At 32.7% G+C, this 22,224-nt stretch overlaps 3 protein-coding genes across 3 annotated transcripts; 1 reads left to right on the forward strand and 2 right to left on the reverse strand.

Moving 5' to 3' along the window:
* The first annotated feature begins 800 nt into the window (after positions 1 to 800).
* Positions 801 to 2,887, forward strand: LOC131603581 (mitochondrial phosphate carrier protein 3, mitochondrial-like). The gene is made up of 6 exons (XM_058875942.1): positions 801 to 1,248; positions 1,344 to 1,705; positions 1,905 to 1,948; positions 2,135 to 2,349; positions 2,463 to 2,587; positions 2,682 to 2,887. Exons 1-6 carry the CDS (start codon positions 964 to 966, stop codon positions 2,728 to 2,730), a joined length of 1,080 nt encoding a protein of 359 aa, XP_058731925.1. The 5' UTR covers positions 801 to 963; the 3' UTR covers positions 2,731 to 2,887.
* Positions 2,888 to 3,079: 192 nt separating this feature from the next.
* On the reverse strand, positions 3,080 to 9,242 carry LOC131603580 (uncharacterized). The gene is made up of 14 exons (XM_058875941.1): positions 9,061 to 9,242; positions 8,924 to 8,990; positions 8,724 to 8,834; positions 7,158 to 7,255; positions 6,616 to 6,699; positions 6,355 to 6,491; positions 6,143 to 6,215; positions 6,008 to 6,053; positions 5,758 to 5,867; positions 5,552 to 5,659; positions 5,416 to 5,475; positions 4,597 to 4,658; positions 3,944 to 4,256; positions 3,080 to 3,729 (listed from the first exon to the last, which is right to left on the reverse strand). The coding sequence occupies exons 1-14, from the start codon at positions 9,136 to 9,138 to the stop codon at positions 3,526 to 3,528; spliced, it is 1,551 nt and encodes a 516-aa protein (XP_058731924.1). The 5' UTR covers positions 9,139 to 9,242; the 3' UTR covers positions 3,080 to 3,525.
* An 8,995-nt stretch (positions 9,243 to 18,237) lies between these two features.
* Positions 18,238 to 20,985, reverse strand: LOC131608001 (transcription factor BC1-like). Its single transcript, XM_058879946.1, has 7 exons — positions 20,447 to 20,985; positions 20,186 to 20,356; positions 19,899 to 19,964; positions 19,581 to 19,649; positions 19,390 to 19,473; positions 19,100 to 19,294; positions 18,238 to 18,824 (listed from the first exon to the last, which is right to left on the reverse strand). The coding sequence occupies exons 1-7, from the start codon at positions 20,744 to 20,746 to the stop codon at positions 18,732 to 18,734; spliced, it is 978 nt and encodes a 325-aa protein (XP_058735929.1). The 5' UTR covers positions 20,747 to 20,985; the 3' UTR covers positions 18,238 to 18,731.
* Positions 20,986 to 22,224: the final 1,239 nt, after the last annotated feature.

Consider the following 22,224-nt stretch of genomic DNA (forward strand, 5'->3'; position numbering starts at 1 on the left):
ACTCCATCAAATTGAACAAATTTCTCTATGGATTGAAAACTACTTCGTTCCTTTTTAATTGTCACATTTTGATTTTTTACACATACCAAAAAAACTAATAATGATTGTTACTTTTTAAGCTATAATTTTTCTTTTGTCTATAACACCCTTAACTTTTAATCATTTTAATTTAATATACTTTTTTTCTCTCATAATAATTAGTTAGGGACAATTTTGACAAAACTATAATGATTACTACATTGAAATTTGAAAGTGACAATTAAATTGAAATAAATTTTTTTCTTGACAATTATAAAGGAACGGATGGAGTTTTGACTATTAATAATTCTAATAAATGTATAGTGTAATATAATAACTTGAAAATAGTGAACATAATATATATTTATATTTTTTTAAGAGAAAAAGGGATATGCACTGACAGTGTAAAATATTTTTACACTGTCAACCAATCACAACCATGTATCCAATTAAAACACAATTTTAATTTTAAAAAATTAATATGACGTGACAAGTGTAAGGATTTTGATGGATGTATGTGTAAAGTTTGTTTGCACTGTTAGTGCACAACCTTTAAACTCTTTTTTTAACTTTTAAAATGATATTATTAACATATAGTTTTGGAAGGTTTACAGATTCAAAGGGTAAACGAAAATCATGGACACATCCCATATATTACCTCTCTTCTCTTGCTCTTTTTGTTTTCTTTTCTTTCTCTCCCTTCATTTCCATAACTAAAAACTATTCTTTCTTTCTCTCCCTTCATTTCCATAACTAAAAACTATTCTTTTCTTTCTCTCCCTTCATTTCCATAACTAAAAACTATGTACCATTCCAATTTTCTAACCACAAACCCTCCTCTTTTATCGCTCATAAATCTACCTCTTCCAATAGCTTTCCCATTTTCCACCTTTTGTTAACTAGTTAGAAACATAAACACAAACAAACACTCACACATACACAACAATGGCCTTGTTTGACAAATCATCTCGCAACTCTCTTGTTCCTGGATTTCTTTACTCATCAAATGCATTCTCCCATTTGGATTCTTCTTCAATCAACCATGCACCATCATCATCACCACGACCTCATAGGAATAATATTCCTATGATGATCCCTTCACCGGCGGAGAGTAGCATCCCCATGTTTTCTCCTGCTTACTACGCCGCATGCAGCGCCGGTGGCGTCTTCAGCTGTGGCCTTACACACATGGCTGTCACCCCTCTTGATCTCGTCAAGTGCAACATGCAGGTATACGTAAAATATATTATTTTGGTTGTCACGTCGAAAGATAAATAAAATCTGGTCAAATATTGTTAATCTGAGTTGTTGTTATTTTTGATCAGATTGACCCTGCAAAGTATAAGAGCATCCCATCAGGATTTGGAGTTTTGCTGAAGGAGCAAGGTGCTAGAGGTTTCTTCAAAGGCTGGGTGCCAACTTTGCTTGGTTATAGTGCTCAAGGAGCATGCAAGTTTGGATTTTATGAATTCTTCAAAAAGTATTACTCAGATCTTGCAGGAGAAGAGAATGCAGTCAAGTATAAAACCTTTATATATCTAGCTGGTTCTGCTTCCGCAGAAGTTATTGCTGATGTTGCCCTTTGTCCTATGGAGGCTGTCAAGGTTCGTGTACAAACTCAGCCTGGATATGCTCGTGGTTTGTCCGACGGGTTGCCCAAGTTTATCAAGGCTGATGGTGTTTCCGGGTACCTTTGCCTCTAGTATTCTGTTGTTTCTTATCATACATATATACATGAGCTATGATACTACAGGATACTATGTAGCACGGACACCTCAGATAGAAGACATGTCCTGTGTTCATGTTTGTGTCGGTGCTTCATAGTAGATCAGTAGTTTAAGAATTTTTAAACTCCAAATTTGATCAGAATTTGATATGATGTGCAGGTTGTATAGAGGAATTGTTCCTCTCTGGGGCCGTCAGATACCATGTAAGTCTTTGAAAAATTATGCCAAATAGTTTTATATCTAATGCAAACAAAGTTGTTCAAGTGGTTAATGAGTTTTAGTTAAGGTCGAATCAATCGGTGGGAACGAGTTTGAACTCAAGCTGAAATAATTGTAAAACAACTAATAACTCATATTTTGTTATGTCTTTGAAATTTGGGTTCTATCAGACACTATGATGAAATTTGCTTCCTTTGAGACAATTGTGGAGATGATCTACAAATATGCGATTCCAACCCCGAAAGCACAATGCAGCAAAAGTAAGCAGCTAGGAGTGAGTTTTGCTGCAGGATATGTTGCAGGTGTACTGTGTGCAATTGTCTCACACCCTGCTGATAATCTTGTTTCTTTTCTCAACAATGCCAAGGGAGCCACTGTTGGTGATGTGAGTTTATGCATGCATGCATGCATTCATACATATATAAGAACAAAAACAGCATCAACCATGTTATGTTCCTGTGTGTAATGTTTGCTTACTTGAGTCTTATGAATTTGCAGGCAGTGAAGAAGATTGGAGTAGTTGGTCTTTTCACTCGCGGCCTTCCTCTTCGTATAGTTATGATTGGAACACTAACCGGAGCTCAGTGGGGTCTCTATGATTCATTTAAAGTTTTTGTAGGACTGTAAGTACCTCCTCTACAATTTTTTAAATTATCATTAGTATCTACGTCTCAGAGTCTTATCTTGTGTTCGGTGTTTATCTGTTTGCTCTTCCAGGCCAACTACTGGTGGAGCTGCTCCTCCACCACCGACACCTACAAATTAAAAACCATCCAAACTACTCCTGCTAGGTTATGCAGAAGAGAGATTGTTTTGACAGGCAAATAATGTTAGATTTCTAATGCTTCTCAGTTAAAGCCTACTGTATGATGTTTTTTTTGGGCATGTGTCATGTAAAATATATAATAACATTTGTTACCATTGATATGGAGTAAAAAAAAAAACAAATGTACTGCATCTAATACCATATTAAAAAAACATGAGTTATTTTTATTTTCTTTTGCATTGTTGAGCTAAAAGAGTGAAACAGCTGCCAAAATAAATTGGCTTTTAAAGAAAATAATGTTGAACATTATCTTTTCATAATGTTGAACTTAAATTTCAAGACTTTGCCATCTGAATTTGTTGTACATACAACATTAATGTTAAATTTTAGTGGTATAACGTTTGCATAACACTGTAAGAACAATATGGAAGTTTCATACTTGACAAAAGAATTATTCAATTACTAAAATAAATAAATTGGAACATAAAATAAATACATTAACTTCGGGAGATGGACGGGTTTTCCTCTTATGATTTTTCCGGCAGACTATGTACTCTTTAAGTTCCTTGAATAGCAAGATAAGTCCCGTCCAGAAGTTGTCACTACTACCCATGCCAGTTGGTGATAATTTCTGCACATACGACTCAAACGCCAGATGCTGGAATCTGACCTTCACAGCACTTCTGTTCCAATTTTGATCCGACTAGACGTTCCATTGAATGTTTACCCCGGCATCAATTTTCTCCCAATGTCTCATAAAACTTCAAACTAATGTCCTGAAAATCTAATTGTCATTTAGGACTGACCAATGCTTAATGGATATACAGTCTCAAATACAATCCTTGCAAACACGTGCCGTGTTTCTAGCAGGTCACCATGAGCTAAGGATTCATAATCAATTTTTCTGCCTTTCTTGAACGAGAACTTCTTATAACCACTTGCTTTCAGACAGTCAAAAATGCTTAGAGCCTTTAGGTACAATCCTAAAGGGATGAAAACCTGGCAAATTGTCAAAGATTAATAATACAAACTAGTAACTACAGACTAATGATGTTAAACAGTATCATTAAACCAACACATTGTTGATAGCCCAAATTCATAAAATACAATCAGGTTATCAGATAATCAAGTTCAATAATATTCTAGTCCAGTCCATCTGTAGGATAATAATGTCGAGAAGTATGTGTAAAATCAACGTAAAAGACATGCTCACCATATCTGACTGAGGGGCTTGAGGATAGTCAGCCATAGCTCGAGCTACCGAGTGTCTAGATGTCATCTGCAACAATGACACTTTAACAGACTCTGCAAGATCTAAAATCTCATTTTCCATAGCCTTTGGATTTAGATCGTAGGGATCTGATAATTCAGGAAATCTGATATCATGAGGTTTGTTGATCCTCCTAGCTATGTCTATCGCTTCCAACAAGTTTCCACCATTATGAACTGCAAGGCTAAATGCAGCAATCACCAAGGGATTCCTTGGTTCATCACTCAAAGATTTATGCAATGCAAGGATACCAACCCTGAAAGCATAGATTCATTATGAGTCTTGCCGTGATGACCCAAATGTAATCAGCTTATAAATCTTTCTAGCCAGGTATATTGTATATTTATATCACAAGGACGCTAACAGTTCTTTCTTGTTTAAAAAAAAAATTAATGCAATAATTTTTGGCGTTTTCCTTGTTTTAAAAAAATGCACACAATTGTTCACTTCAGGAGTTGAGTTTTCCTTGTTAGCAAATAACAAGTAAAATTAACACGAATTTTAGACAATAAAAATATGTAACGTTTTCACAGTAAATGGAGCCTAAAATTCTATGTAAAAACAAGAAATAGGCATTGTTGTTGCATGGATCTTACCATAAGCAGCTATGACACGGACGGTTAGGTGCCAAAAGTTTATCCAAATAGAAGAAGAAAGACTGCAGGTCAAATTCCAAAAATCAAATAAAAAATGTGCCACAATAATGGTGCAAAAAATGTGTGCATTTTAAATTGCTATTCAAGTAAAACAGAATATTTCTAAGATAATTTACCAAGCCATATGCAAATTAAGAAAAATAAACCCCCACACTGGCCCCTTCCATTTTCTGTTCAGAACTTGAAAGTCTTATGTCTCTTTTAAAAGGAAAATCTCTTTACTGTTCAAAGTCAGATGCCAATATTACTCAAATAACACCGGGCACTAAACTATGCTGATTAGTAGTCTAGTTATTCTAGATGATTGATAAAAATAAACATTCAAATATCCTCAGGTAGTGAAACCGTGGAACTCAATATTGTGCATATTCTGGTTTAATACTTTGAAAGAATTGCGCAAAAGTAGGGAGGAAGGAATTTCATTAATTCATAGACATATGCTCCTTTTGTCCCTAATGTATGGTCTTCTAAGCTTTTTATTTTTGTTCCAAAACTTTGATTGTTTTAGGAAACCAAGATACAATTTAGCATGTTTTTCCTTGTGTACTCTTACAAGAACTAAATTTATTGTTTCTTAATATGTATGCCCTAACCTTAAAGGACCAAAAATCGAGGATAACAGAGCAAGTATGTGTTTATAATCAAAAAGTTTAGTCTAAGAAACTTGTCGTTTGTATGGTATTACTAATAGACCAATCAATACATAACTTGGATCCTGGAAGTTTTCAGTATAAACTTCATAAGGAGAAATGGAGTTACCAAAAGCATATTCATTCTTTTGTCCCGTCTCCGAAATCCATGACGAACAAAATAAAGAGCCTGTAATGTCAAAAGCGAACTGAGCTAGCATTCCATGATTAAGCTTTAGAAATTAGAAAGCAGAATCATCAACTACCTGAAAGGGAAGAAGAATATCTAGAAGTCCATATTTCCATAATAACCTTAAAGAAGCTTCACCAGACCCATATGCTAGCATATAATTCATTTCCATCAGAAGCCTACCCTAAAAGGCAAAAACAGTTAAGGAAGGACACCTAAGCCGCATAATATTCTCGTCTATGTATAGAATAAAGCAGGGAGAAGAGATAACATTTTAAATACCTTATCAAGTCTTAATACTGAATATGAAAGATTTTTAATAGAACGAGCAGTTTCACTTGAAATACTAAACCCCAAGCGAGCAGTAATTCTGATTGCACGAAGAATGCGAGCTGCAGAAACAAATGGAGGCAGAAAGACCTATGTTTTCACTATTCAGAAGAGAAGGTATGTTCAATGAAGTTTACACAGCCCAAAATGAGTAATGGTGAGAAATAGGTTTTCATATTGTGAATTGCCACCCAAAACTTACCACAGTCTTCCTGAAAAGAAGTAGCTGCTGGAACTATGGTTCGGACCTGTTACATAAAATTATGATGGAAAGTTTAAATTTCTGATTAAAAAAAGAAATATAAGAAACCACGGCATCAAAGAGATACATGCACACTTTCGCTTTTATAATATCTTCCATTCCTCCCGTGTAATCATATACAATTTTTGCAAATGGATCAAACATAAACCTGAAAGAGTGTAAATTTAGTTAACAGCAGAAAGAGTTGTATTGTATAGATAGCAGAAACGTCGCAAACAAACATTTGCAGCAAAACAATAAAGGGAATCGAGTTTCTGCTTTTGAAATTGAAAGAATTGGTGCATTACCCGTTAATTGTAAAATCTCTGTTCAAACAATTCCTCCAACGAAGATAGTCCTCCTTGTCACATCCCTCAGGTGCCTCAATATCATGAGCGAGGTGTCTACCAGGCTTGCGTCTAGCGGCAGTGTTAAAACTTGAAACCTAATTGGAAGGGAGAATAAAACTATCATGAAAAGACGAGTAGGAAATAATTCAAGCAATCACCCACAGTAAAGATAACTAATCGAAGGTAAAAACAGATTGAGAAACATAGAAATATACCAACCTCAATGATTATACCATCTATATGAACATGACATATTGGGAACCTTTTACCAACTATTTCACACCATGAAAACGTTCTCATCACCTAAAAATCAAGTCAAGATTCACCAAGCAAAGTTAAGGTTAGAAAACAACAAGTTCAGAACATATATTTCAAGTTAGAAGTTAGATTTTATGCAAAGTCTGCATGTTACAACCAGTGCCTACTAATTTAGAAAACAACAAATCAAAATAGTGCAGCAATCTCTCAAATGATTCAACATCATTGAAGAGCATAATTAAAAGAAGAAGAAAAACCCATAGAATAAGAATAACCTAGACCTTTTGGTATTAATTAATTTTGATCCTGCACTTACGATTGTTTGTTCCCATTTCTCACAATAACCAAATGTGAGGCCTCATCTGAGTCACTCCTATATAAAAACATCATACGCCAATATAAAAACACCTGATGCCCTTATAAGTTCTAACTGCTTATAACTTTGCTCTTGATCTGTAAGCAAATAATTTTAAAATAAGATAGAAATAGGAAACTAAGATAACCTCTTTAAGATCTGCTGAAGTTATAATATCAAAATCTTTTGGCGTTTGCATTAATATCAGGTCCCGTACACAGCCTCCTACAAGGTAAACATTATACCCTACAACAACAAGAAAAAGGGTTACCATGCACTTCCCTCCCTTAACTCAAAGACATAAACCTAGAAACCTTGGAATTTCACACTTAAGTAATGCTCACAGACACACCTAAACATATACCATAGCATAAAGATTAATATTTCCAGATACATATAAAGATGTACAGGAAGCACCAAGCACGATTATAGATAGAAAATTTTGATCAATTTTAATCATTTGATAATGTAACTCACAAGTGAAAAATTAATAACTATTTTACTCTAAATATAAGTCAAAGGAAAAATTGGTAACACTTCACAGTGATAATGAACTATGCCTAATATCTTCTAAGAAACACAACAACAATAACAAGTTAACAACAACAACCAATCCTTACTCCACTAAGTGGGGTCGGCTACATGGATCAACTTCTGCCATAATGTTCTATCCAGAACCATGCTTCTATCCAAATCGTTAATCTCGAGATTTTTCTTAATATAACTTCTCTTATAGTTTTTCTAAGTCTTCCTCTGCCTCTAGTTGCTTGACTTCTCTCTATCTGATCAAACTGATCTACAGGCATTCTCTCTACATGCCCAAACTACCTATGTCTATTTTCCACCATTTTTTCTACTATAAGTGTTATTACCATAATACTCTCTTTAATATTGTCATTTTTAATCTTATCATGGCTAGCCTTACCACACATTCAACGCAATATCGTCATCTCTACTACACTTACTTTATTCTCGTGTTGATAGGGGTGGGAATAGGCTAGGTTAGGCTAGGCTTTATAAGGCTTGGGCCTGGCCTACGATAAACTTACAAGGTCTGAGCCTGGCCTATGGCCTACTATAGGCTCATTTTTTTAGCCTGGCCTGGCCTTTTTAAAAGTCTGGCCTGGCCTGAAAGCCTATTTAAAAGCCTTTTTTTATTAATGTTTTCAATTAATTCATATTATTTAAGAAGCCTTATAGGTCGCATATATATGAACATTTAGACCGACCTGTTTAGCATTTTTTTCTAATATATATGCATATATAGACCAATCTATTTAACACTTTTTCTAATATATATGCATATATAGGCCAACCTATTTAGACTAATTTTAATATATATGAAAATATAGGCCGGCCTACAAGGCTTTATAGGCTTTTTTAATAGCCTAGGCCTGGCCTATTTTATTAAATAAGCTTTTAAAAAAGCCCAAGCCTGGCCTTTTTATCAAATAGGTCTGGCCTGGCCTGGCCTTAAGTAGGCTAAGCTATAGGCCCCTATAGGCCGGTCTGGCCTATTCCCACCCCTACGTGTTGAGTCTTAACCGCCCAACATTCTGCTAATGAATTGCATTGGAAAGTCATTCAGAATTAAGAACATATTTCCAAAAAAACACTCGACACCAAAAAAGGGATATGTATACAGTATATAGTATACCACAATGACTAAGTAAAGGAAGTGCAAGTTTACCACACAATCAAGTTTAGCACATACCCTTTTTCTTCAACGCGTTGAGAACCTTTTTAATTGGACTAGCTATCATAGAATTTCGAAACCCAAGCTCTTTGGAATTAAACTTCTTCCATGCCGGTATCTTCTTATTTACTTCATCAAAATTCAAAATAAATATAAAAAAATCTCAATAAAACTCTACTGTTCTTCAATTGAATTCATCAGTAACTAATTTGACTTACCTTGTTTTCGATTCAAGTCTCTATTACATTCCACTGGTTCAACACAAGGTACGGATTTTGGCACAACCTAGAAACAGGAAAGAAACAATTGAATACAAAACTGAAAGAGAGAAAGATTGGATTTGAGAAAGTGGTACCTTGCGGACACATTGGAATGGGAGAGGGCGAAGATGAAGATTGGATTTGCATGCTAGCTTTAAAGTGGGAATTGCCATTGAAATGGAAATGGAAGAGTTGTGGTTTATTCAGTTGTTATGGTTTCGGTGCATTGTTGCGGTTGATAGGGTTTATGGGTTTAGGATAAGCTGACACTGCAAGGATAATTATTTCTTCATACGTTTTATTAAAAAAAAAAAATTCTAAAAAAGAAAAGCATTAAAAAAACTAAGCCAGCACCAAATCCAACCGGGAAAACGAAGGTTTTTCAGAACCGACGGTTTAAATGTATTTTTTTATTTTTATTTTATTTTTTATTTTAAAAAATTAAAACGACTTCGTTTTAATTATTTTAATGAAAAAATAAAATAAAAAATAAAATAAAATAAAATAAATAAAAAAATTTATAGATGCAGTTGATTTTGTTACTGATATTGAAAAAGGAGATCCTAATATTTAAACAGTTTTTACTTTCTTAAATTAAATTTAATAAATAATGGAATTATTTTGTTATAAATTATTCAATTATATTATGTTGCAATTAAACTTTGTTGGCAATTATACTTTATAATTTTATACTATTTTATTATGGGAGACTTATATTTAAAATTTGAATTTAAATTATGAATTCGAGAATTTATTTTTAATATGATATTTTCATAAAATTTAAGTGCTAGTTATATTTTGTAGAGGCTGAATCATACGGTTCGACAAGTTTTATACCTATATAATTTTGTTATAATGACCGGTCTATTCAACCGAGTTATCCGGTTTAACTCGGTCCAGACATGCGGTTTGACCATTGGCCAAGTGGTTCGACCAATAAACCAGTGACCCAGTACCCTCACCGGTTTGATGTTCGGTCCGGTTTTTAAAACACTGCCCACGAACAACAAAATCAGAATTTCTCTTTTCATTATTATGCCGAGATTTTCAACTATGAAAATCTTAAAATATTCTTGGATTTTTTTTCGGAGATATCAAATATCACTTTTCGCTGAAATTATGTTTGGAGATGTATTTCTAAATTTTTTTAAAGTTAATTTGGAGATGTATCTTCGAAAGTACTTCTTTTACATGGGCTCAGCGGAAGAAAAAGACGGAAAAATTATTGCATATTAAATTCAATACTAATCCTAACGGGTGAAACAAGTATTGTTTCTTGGACTTCAATCATGGTTGCTTATGTGCGAGAAGGTTTATACGATGATGTTATAGGGTTAATTGATGAAATGTAAAGCACGAGTATTAGGCCTGATATCTATATTGTCACAAGCATTGTTCATCCTTTTTTGTAGAAACTCTTTGGATAAAGGAAGGGATATACACAATTACATAATAAAGAATGACATGGGATCAAATTTGCTTGTTGCTAATGCTCTCATGAACATGTATGAAAAATGTGGAAGTTTGGAAGAAGATCGGTTAGTGTTCTCTCGAATTCTAGCTAAAGACATCATTTTGAAGAATCGTGTCCATTATCATTAACCTCAAAAAAATTTAGAGATATATCTCCGAATTAATCTCAGAAAAATTCGAAGATACACCTCCGAATTAAATTTTGCCAAAAATAGGATTTTGTGCGTTCGGAGACATATCTCTGAAAATATGGGTCTTTTTTACTTTTCACCAGGGACCTGTAAGAAGGTAACAGAGTGCACAGAGAAATTCCCATAAAAGAAGAGAAGGTCAATTCATAAACTATCACAATGTAAGAGAAACAAGCTAGAGTCTAGTACCAAAGACCACCATGAATAGAAACAAAGTGTAAATAAGTATACTATGCCCTAAGATTCAGGTCAAACACTCTTAATCGCTATTAATTTAAACAGAAAATAATGTTTTCAAGTCAGGTAGAAAAATACACTTATATACCTCAGACCAATCAAGAAACTATTTTGGAGTAGATAAAATTCTTTTGTCTTTCATGTCTTTCACGTTTATAAGCGTATCTATACAATTACATTGTTTTGGGATTTCCAAAAAGATCGCACAATCGAATATCAAATTATTAAGAGACCACCTCTAATATTAGACAACTCACTCAACGATAAAAAAATCTTAAAAGGCGAAGAAATATCTCTATGTAGAACTAAAGATCATTCAAACCACTTAAAAATCATATATCTCAACGGTGTCACTATCTCACATGTAACGATAGGTGAGGCACTGACTCTAAAGGCACACGACACAAACCACATGAAAAACATGGAGGGTTAAGTAAAACGTCATGCTTAAACGAATTCTCTCTAGTATGAATCTTGTCTTAGAGAAGTTTCCAAGAGAAAATGTTAGAAATTTTTGTGGGTTACAATTGATTGTAATTGATTTTTTAAAACAAGTTTACATTGTAAATTTGATTCATTCGATGATGCTTAAACATGATAATAATAATAATAATAATAATAATAATAATGAAATTTGAGCACTAAGATTACATCTTTTTCTTTCCCAGTGTTCGAAATGTAACGACCTTCTCTAAACACCTAAACATATGGATCACTCAAACAAATCAAATTAATCTTCATAACGGCCAGGTTAAAGGATTCGCAGTTAAGATCCATGGTAACTTCAATCGAACCTGGGGAAGAAGACATTGTGTTAGTGTCGCTAGAGAATGCAAGGTCGGTGAAATCTCTGTACACCTTGCTATTTATAAAATCCCAGTAAGTTTTTCCTATTTTTGACCTATAAGTTTTAACATATTCATCCCAAAATTTACGTCGCTCCAAGATAGTGGCAGGAGCCCCAACCTTACCCATCTCATCACACTCACGAATGACTACCATAGCGAAACTAGAAAATAGAAACACAGAAGAAAATGAAAGAAAAATAGTTTGAGGTTACTTGATGAAGTTGAGTATTCTTGGGAGCAATAGTGAATAGTCAGGGAAAAACAAAGGCTAAAAGATAACTTAGAAAAAGGAATGTTTGCTTGGGAAAAAGGATGTAGCATGAGGTTAACTTAAAGACGTTATAATAGCTACATCAATAGTCCCTAATCAATGGGAGTAATGGATGAAGCATGGATTCCCTTAAAGGAGTCATCTTTGCTGCGAAACGCTTCACATCCCATCAATAAAGTCATAATTATTATGGAAACGTTTCAGAGCAGGGAAATACAGACATGCCACCAAACACGTGGCAAAAAGAGAAATGAAAACGTCTATTGAGAACAACGCTCGATTTATAGCCCGCCATCCCGATGCAAACCATGGACTGGGTCATGTCTGCCAGACAAGTTAAACACTTCGCCCTTCATAGGCATCGCGCTTGGGGGGCTTATGTACATCCGGGATGTGTATCTTGGTTTGGACTTCCTGACCACCGAACAACTTAAACACTTCGCCCTTCATAAGCCTCGCGCTTGGGAGGCTTATGAACATCTAGGATGTGTATCTCAGATCCGCCCGCCGCCACCTGATTTCCTTATACGTAAATCCGGAATGTACATCCCATGTGTACCAGCATCTCGCCTGAAATTACCAAGCCACCCCCTTCCGTTCCTTGTATCAAGCCGCCTTTCATTGCAGAAGACATCCTTATTAAATAGAATTCAATTCCCTTTATGACCTCCCAGATGACAAGGAAACCATGGTAGTTAAGAGTTATGAATAAGAGATAATGTCAGGATTAGAGATAGCATTATAAGAAAATTAGCCTAAATACCTTAGAGGACAATCAACACACTGATCATAAAACTCATAATACATTGCGGCTTCTCCCGACTAGCTTCGGGAAAGTCATCACATTGTTTTTCAGGAACAAGAGAAATAGAAGAAAGAAAGAAAGGCGGAGAGATTAAGAGATAGAAATAAAGTATAAATAAAATAAAGCAATGGAAATTAAAACTATAAGAGAAAGTGAGCAAGAACCATAGATTTATACAGGTTCGACCTAACCATTTGGCCTACTCCTATCTCTAAAAGTTTCCTCTTGAGAGTTCAACTAAAGATGTGAGCTTTTCACAGGTTAGCCCAAAAACCTTCTTTCAGTAAAATGGAGATTTTCACTAGTTAATCTCATAAACCAAACTAGATATTTCAAAAGGATGATAGGTGCAAAATTCACGTAAAATACGTAGACAATTATTAACTTATTTTACAAGAAATCAATATAAAACCCTCCAATTGTCTATAAAATAGAGAAAACACCTGTTTGGACTTTTCAAGCTTGTATCAACTAAAAAGGTAAAAAGGACTAGAAACCCACAATTTAGAACTCAAAAACCAAGCTGCAGAAAAACCCTCAGGAGCAAGGCTCTCTAGACCTAGCCATAGGCACGCTAGGCGCAGTTAGAAGGCCAGTTGGCACGCCCAAGTCCATGTACTTTAGGGTGAAGCAAATGTTTATGAACTAAGCATATAGGCAGTGCGCTTAGTAAGGCAAGGTGGCTAGGGCCACCCGTCAGACAACTAGCATTGCTTAATGGGAAAGATAGTTGACTCGTTAGGCACAAGGGTGATGCTCCTAACAAGAGGTCCAAAATCTTACCTATAAATAAAGGCTTCCAATTCATTGCAAATGGAGTTTTGGTGGAGTGAGGTAGTGTAGAATTGGATTAGTTTCACCTTGGTCTACAATAGGAGAATGAGAGAGAGAGAGAGAGAGAGAGAGAGAGAGAGAGAGAGAGCATGAAGGCAGCAGCGTTGCTCAAGTGACGGCGAAGATAAACTTCCAAGGTCATCAGCTTTATGGGATTACTGGAAATTATGATGAGTAAGTGTAGCTAAAATCTCTTTGTTGGGGGTTATATTTAGTCGTTATATTCATGTACTAAATTGGTCATGGGATTCCTGCACGTCTTTCACGTTTTATGATGAACCAAAGAAAAGCTTATCTTTATGCACATACCAAATGGTCCACACTATAACATGTCAAATCATAACAAAGTCTCCCTTAATCTTAGCCTTAGCTCCTAAAGATAGAAAAAAACTCAAAATGGGTAATAAGATTCCTAAGAATCTACAACCCCAACTACTTAAAAATCTTATATCAAACACTAGAAGCTAAGTTACAAGTAACAAACAAATGAGAGGTAGATTCAAGGAAACCCCCACATAAGATACAAGAAATATAATGTGAATCGACTTTAACCTTCCGCTTAAACAAATTCTCTTTAAAAGGGAACCAATCCTGCAAAAGTTTCCAAGAGAAAACCACCACCCTAGATGGAGCCCAATCATCTTAAATAAGTAGAAGAATTGGATTCTACCTTCCAAGGTGAGCATCAGAAGGAAAAGTGACGTTCAATTGGACTTAAAAAATAGAAGACACCAAAAAATATCATCTATGTTATGTCTCCAAAACCACCTACCACTCTCCTTACTAAGCTGAGCCTCACGAAAGACCAAAAAGAAGTCAAATACTAGTGGTTCCTCTTGGATGAAAAACATTATCCTCAATCTAAGATCCCAAGAAATCCTCTCATCTTCCCACCTACCCATTTCACCCAGAGACCCATCATGAATTTGATATGCAGAGAAAAGTCTCTGAAACCTAATCTTAAGAGGTATATTCCATATCCAATGATCTCCCCAAAAGGATATCTGAAGACACTTATAGTGCCTTTTGATTATCAGTTGGCTCGTGATAGGGTAAAGAGACCAATTGTACCGCCTCATAGATAATATTGTGTTGACATTATTTGTTATTCTTTGAATGTAGATAAAGGGATGCAAGACTCATAATCAAAGACCTTTATGGAGGCATTAATAGATTAAGAAGAAATGGTTGATGGCGGTCACTAATAAAGAACCATACATGGGATCTTGTGAGATTATCTAAGAAACAAATGGTGTTTCGATGCAGGTGGATGCAACTTCCTAAATCAAGGTTCAAACATTGCTTGTACTTGATCAAGTTTGTTAAAAAATGATTTAAGCATTGGAAAGAAAACCAAGGTGGTTGATGGGTAAATTGGCATCACCATCAATTTTAAAGTTAATGTGGAGAAATTTGGAGATTAACTTCAAAACATTAAGAAAAAATTTGCGAGAAGGCATTCCGTTTGAAAGGAATACACCACATAGTACTTTGTGCTAAATAATGATTGATCGATACACCTAACCCAAACACATTACATAATCCACCACACTATTGACATATACAAATGTCACGCTTAAGAAGGTTTTGCCTAGTCACCAACCTATCCTTCAACAACTAAAAGGAGAAAACAACAACTTTTGAGGCAACCAACTCTTCCAACATTGATCTAGCAAACTCCTTTATCATCTGGTTTGTCCTATAGTCACCCCATTCAATAAAGGTAGAGAAACAATTATAGAAGGACGTCGGTGAAAAACTCAATTAGAATATGGATTCCAACCAAACAACCTAAGACTATTTCTTCCCAAAAAAAAAAAACTATGCCTCCATCTAAAATTCCAAATCTAAACATTCTCCTCCTATAACCCCATTCGACCCGTCGCCTGAAATTTCTACTTAGAGATGAGAAACTACCTCTCAGACGACACACTCAACGAACTCGGCCCTTCCACACACTGTGCCAAAATCGGGTTTGCAAATCATTTCCAACTACCTTACTGATAGAAAAGGCAAATCATTTAGTCAACTCAGCAAGCTTGGAGCTAGCTAAGGAGAGAAACATATTTTTACCAATGCAAAACCCTTCAAAAACCCCTTCATTGATTGACAAAGTGTTATGACTTATGTTGTCCATTCATGTGTCAACAACAATCACAAAAAGTGCATTGTTTATATTTATTTATTGACAATTATTTGAAGTTATTTGAGATACTTAATTATTATTTTTTTAATAAATGGAGATACTTTAATTATAAAAATAGTTTATGTTTTTCTATCTAATATTTTTAATTTATTTTCTTTAACTCTTTACAATAAGTCAATAACTTGAATTAGGATCCTCGACAGCTATAAGCTATGCAGCAGGATTTGCAGTCAAATTAATGCCATTGGATTCATAACATTTTGATAAGATCATTTCGTGATTTTATATTCATAAAACATGATTATTATTTTTTATTTGATCTATTATTACTTTTTTTTAAACATTGTAATATGTTTAACTAAATGATTTTAAAATTTATTCTAAAAGAATTAAAATTAATTGATTTACCTATAAAATACTCTAAAGATTGAAATTTATATTGTTATTATATTTTCAAATAATATTGATATTTTCAATATTTTCATATAAAATACTCTAAAGATTGAAATTTATAAAATACTCTAAACATGTTTAATTAAAATATTTTCAAATAATATTGATATGTTTTAATTTATTATGTAGAATTAAAAACTAATTCATTAAAATATAAAATAACATAAAGATTGAAATTTGTATTGTTATATTTTTCAAACATAATAATTTAATTAATTAAAATATTTTAAAAAATAAATATTTATATTAATTTTAATTTAAAAATTTATTGATTTTAAATTAAAAATATATAAAAATTGATATAATTAATAACTAACTAACTATTGTTATCTTGTCTTTTGATTCTTATAAAAAACGTGTTTAGTTCAAGAATTAGAAATAAATTGATCTTGTTCCGTGAAGGAATAAGAATTAATGTGAGGTTGATACGGTTGATCTAGACCGGTGGTTCCAATTTTCTTTATAGCGGCATCAGATGGACTAACATAATTAACACTCTAATATTCAAGTCAGTCTAAAATTTAAGATGAGTGATAATAAGATTAAAGATCAGAGATTGTGTACCTTCTCATCGCATGTGAACTATTTTTATATTTGGATCGAATAAAGTGGATTTGAATCGAATTGGACCAATGCAAATTAGACCTTTTGGCTGAGAACAAAATATATTTTGATAGAAAAGTATTTATTTATTTTAAATATATATCAATCTTTATATATTTTTTATTTTTTTAGTATCAAATAATTTAACTTTTTGCTATTTCATAAAAAGTAATATTTTTATTTTTTATTTTAAATATATCAATTTTATAATTTATTAAATATAAATTCATTTAGTTTTTAGATCTTTAGACTGAATTTTTAATATTATTTTAATTAAACATATTATTGTCTTTTAAAATAATATATTACTGATTAAATCCAAAAGGTTAGTTATGGTATATAAGGGTGAAATCATGTCTATTTGTGTTTTAATGAGTGTGAATTCATAAAATGATCTTGTTAAAGTGTTATGCAATCCAATGACATTTATTTAGCTGTAAATTCCGCTGTACAAAGTACAAACTACCGCGGCCGAAGATCCTGATTCTCAATAATTTATAAAAATCATTTTATGAATTCACACTCATTAAAACACAAATAGACATGATTTCACCCTTATATACCATAACTAACCTTTTGGATTTAATCAGTAATATATTATTTTAAAAGACAATAATATGTTTAATTAAAATAATATTAAAAATTCAGTCTAAAGATCTAAAAACTAAATGAATTTATATTTAATAAATTATAAAATTGATATATTTTTATTTTTTATTTTAAATATATCAATTTTATAATTTATTAAATATAAATTCATTTAGTTTTTAGATCTTTAGACTGAATTTTTAATATTATTTTAATTAAACATATTATTGTCTTTTAAAATAATATATTACTGATTAAATCCAAAAGGTTAGTTATGGTATATAAGGGTGAAATCATGTCTATTTGTGTTTTAATGAGTGTGAATTCATAAAATGATCTTGTTAAAGTGTTATGCAATCCAATGACATTTATTTAGCTGTAAATTCCGCTGTACAAAGTACAAACTACCGCGGCCGCATTTTATAATTTATATAAAAATAAAAATAATTGAAGTTTATTTATTTTTGTTTTAAAGAAATAGTTTCCACATAAATACTTCTACAACAAACATAAATATGGTCCATCAAAATAAACACAATACTTAACTACTTCTTTGGAGTACATTTTAAACCAAAACATCTCATCTTTGATCTATAGGATTTGTCTATGATCTGAAAGATAAAAACAAATAGCTCCATACAATAAAATAACAATAAATAAACAAAAGAAAAGTCCATAATAACTCCAAAAATCTAAAGATTCTTCAAATATTCATGAAGTTAACTAAACCAAGAAAAAATGCATGGCATGTCTTGTCAAAAACTTTTCTCATCAGCAATTAATCATTTCTCAATAACAGTGAGAGAGAAAATTAACTGTCTCAACAGAATAACTATAACAATAATAATATAATATTACATATGATATGAGATATGATATCTCTAGGATTCATTCATGCATTCATAAAGAGTGTCTTGAAATTTGTGCAACAGAATAAGACTTTTAAGAGTCAAATATTATTATTAGAACAAAGGATCTAGAAAAAGATATGGTCTTATTTTGTCGGCATTTTTCTGTCCTTATAGCTTCCTCATCCATTAATTTTGCTACACTTTATTCATCATGTTCATATATATCTCACTTTAATTTGGTGGACTAGGAACAACAGAATCACTTCATAACAACCTTCTTTTCATAGATTCTGCTACTTGTTTGGAAAAGATTTAACCTTACAAAAGATTACAATACAAGTGTCATACCATACAACAACATTATAAGAAAAATATATTAATATAGTTTTATTTATTACAAGGTTTGTGATTTGAGAGGTTACAAACATTTTTGTAGCATTGTGGGACAGATAATGAGAAATTGATATTAATTTAAGGAACATGTATTGTTGCTGAATCCATATGGATTAAGAAGCTTTTGTCGTTGCTCCTCTAAGTCCCAATATGGCCCATCAGTGTGCTGAAAATGATATATGATTTTCGTTAGAATATATAAATTTTATTCAACTAGACCAATCCCACCGCCATCTGGCGGGATCCATTTAAGAAAAATACTTAGATGGACACAGCTATAGCATCCAGCAGGATTCAAACCTGAGACTTGAGAGAAGTACACTCTCAGGACCTCAAGCTTTCATCAACAGGCCAACCCTACGGGGTATGGATGCATCAGATGTCGACTAGCATGAGTTGATTAATAATTGTATACAAAAATCTTATGATTTTATGAAGTACCTCAAAGAAGGTATTTGACCTTTGTCCTTGATGAAAAACTGGAGTTGAATAATCCAAAAGATATTCATTATTAGATGCAGCATGGTGGAAGCTTGTGAGGGTTGTGTCAGCAAAAGGTGTGGCATGGTTGGAGCTGCATAATGGTACTGATTGTAGTGGTGTTGATGGTGATGGTGATGTTATGCTATTTAATCTCTGAAAATTATTAATTACATTTGTTTTAATCAACTAACTAATTAATTAATTAATATATCTATAAACATGAAAATTTCTGAATTCTATTTCCTCACCTCATGATCTGGTCTAACCATGTCTAAGTCCATTGCAAAGTCAAAGAAGATTGGATTCACTGATGCAATCTTCATTGACAAGAACTGCACAAGAATTATAGAAAGAAAGTATAATTAAAATTATGCTTGTTGGTTTATAAATCAATGATCATAAAGTATCAAAGTTGTATGATTTTTGGTAGCATTATTACCTCTACTTGATTCTGTAAGGACTGTACATAATTGATTATTTCATCCAACACAAGAGCTTTTCCAGTTACCTATTTAATATATGAAACAAATGCAACCGAAACTTTAGATTGAAAGTATGTCTGATATCAAATATACGTTATTATTTGTAATTTTAAAAATTATTACAGACGCACTTGCAGTAATTTCATGGTGTCTGTGTCTGTGTCTATAACTGTCTGATGATGTCTGTGTAGGTGTTTAATATATGAAAACAAATAATCATCACAAGTTGTCAAAATTAAAAGTACACCATAAAGATTGAAGAAATGATTACTCACTTTATCACAGCCAGGCACAAGTTGCTGCAATATCTTCATCCTTTCACTTATTTTCTCTCTTCTCACCTGAAATTAGTCCATATTTTGCAACATTAATTCACAATGAGACATGAAATTTTGGGGTGATAAGAAATACGTAACCCCGACCGACACTTTTCTTAAACACGTTTCTCACACAGACAAATATATATATTTTAAAGTTATTACTAATGTCGTATCTGGTGTCTGTATCTATCAATATCAGCATCAGAGCTTGATGACTAATAAATGTATTGCATACAGCATACCCTTTCAGCAAGGCTGTGGCTATCTGTTGCCTGACCCCTCCTTGCTCTGACATGGATATAGCCACTTGGAGGAGCCTCTTCAAAGAATTTCTTTTGATCCTTCTTCTCTTCTCCTCTCATCCCTTCACAACTAGTCTTCTTTTGTTTTTTGCTTCTCTCTTCTTTTGACTCCTACAATAACATGTAACAGTTATACTATATTCATTATGCACATACATAGCAACATACCGAAGAAAAAAAAGGCGAAAAAACAAACTCTACCTTAGATAAGGGGCTACTCGAAGACGCCTTGTTAGCTCTAACCCTTCTCTTCTTCTCCATAGAACTCACTTTCTGAGTAACTTGTTCACCCTTTTCAAGATTATCAACCACCATGGACGATTCAGGACTTAAACTATTCTTAGAGGCTTGATCAACACAACTAGTTTCTTGATTACTAAGAGAGTTGTTGTTATCTTGATGAACATGAAGAGTGTGAGGAGTAAGAGAAGTGTTTATCTTAGCGAAGTTATAAGATGAAGAGTCAACAAGAAAAGGTAGTTGGTATGAAAAAGCTGCCATAATAATATATATGAGTTATCAAGATTTCAGAGGTCTTGAAAATGGTTATGTGATTGTTGTGGTGTTGGTGATGAATGATGAATGATGATGACTCAGGAAAAGTTGTGTCTGTGACAAAAACCACAGAGAGACAGACCTATATATAAACATATTGTGGCATATAACATAACTCAGTTTCATGCAGAGACCTGTACATGTACATTTGACCGGTCTAATCTCATCAACCTCTATGTTTTTTCTCTAACATGACATAATTGTTGATAATAAATGAGACTAACTGGTCATAGATAAAAATATTGTTATGCTGATTTTTTGTTCAGTAGATAATGGGATTTTGTTTTTTATTTTTTATTTTTTATTTAAGAAAAACATTTGAAAGAAATGACAATGTTTTTTTTTTTGTTTAATTAGAAATTTTTTATTCAAATTCAGTCTTAAATATAGTAGTGCTATAGTATTTTTTTTTAAGGACCTCTTTGACTTCAGATGTTAGAGTGTCACATACGATAATACACCACATGAAAATATATTCATAAATGAAGATAATATTCACATAACAAATTAATTTTGTAGGATTGGGTTAAACTTTAATCACAATTGTAAAATATATTCTCTCTGATTCAATCTATAGAAAGAGTTCACTTTTTAGGTATATTAGATAATTAATGTATCTAGACAATATATTATCCAAATACATTAATTATTTAATGTATTTAAAAAGTGAATTTTTTTCTTATAAATAAAACGGTTAGGAATCTCAAGTGAGAAAATTCTATACTTCATGAATCACAATGTAACACTTTATTTTTATTTAAAAATTTTAAAACATCGAGTAATTTCTTTTGTATATTTAATATTTAAGTTGTTAATAATAAGTGTGATACTAACTACTCACAATTAAGTTGTTAATAATAAGTGTGATACTAACTACTCACAATTAATCTAATATATATATATATATATATATATATATATATATATATATATATATATATATATATATATATATATATATATATATATATATATATATATATATATATATAGTACTAATACAAAATTATAGTTGCGTATGTTATCTCTTTAAGGGCAAGGGTACTCAGAGACATTAATTAGTAGGTTTATAATAGTTTGTGGTGGTTATTAGGATTTGCCCACGACGGTAAGAATTTCTGTACTGTGGTGTTATGGTGGTTTTTGAGGACATGTTTACGTGAGGTGAGAAACTCTATATATCAGTGTAGTGCGTTGGGAGAAACTCTATATGAGAGGGAGGCACTTGGGGCGAGGTGTGCCTCCTAGAGGGAGACATATGGTCGTAGCCCTTTCGGGGGCTACAAAAGCTCCTGGCCTTCCATGTCCTTTACAAATATAACATTACATAGGCCCTAAAAAATGAGAGCTTTGGTAAAATACGAAGTGTTTTAAGATATAGAATGAGGGAGTATCCTAAGGCCCCAAGTTCCTTAATGATATGT

This window comes from Vicia villosa, linkage group LG5 (assembly GCF_029867415.1).
Source record: "Vicia villosa cultivar HV-30 ecotype Madison, WI linkage group LG5, Vvil1.0, whole genome shotgun sequence".
Lineage (NCBI taxonomy): Eukaryota > Viridiplantae > Streptophyta > Magnoliopsida > Fabales > Fabaceae > Vicia > Vicia villosa.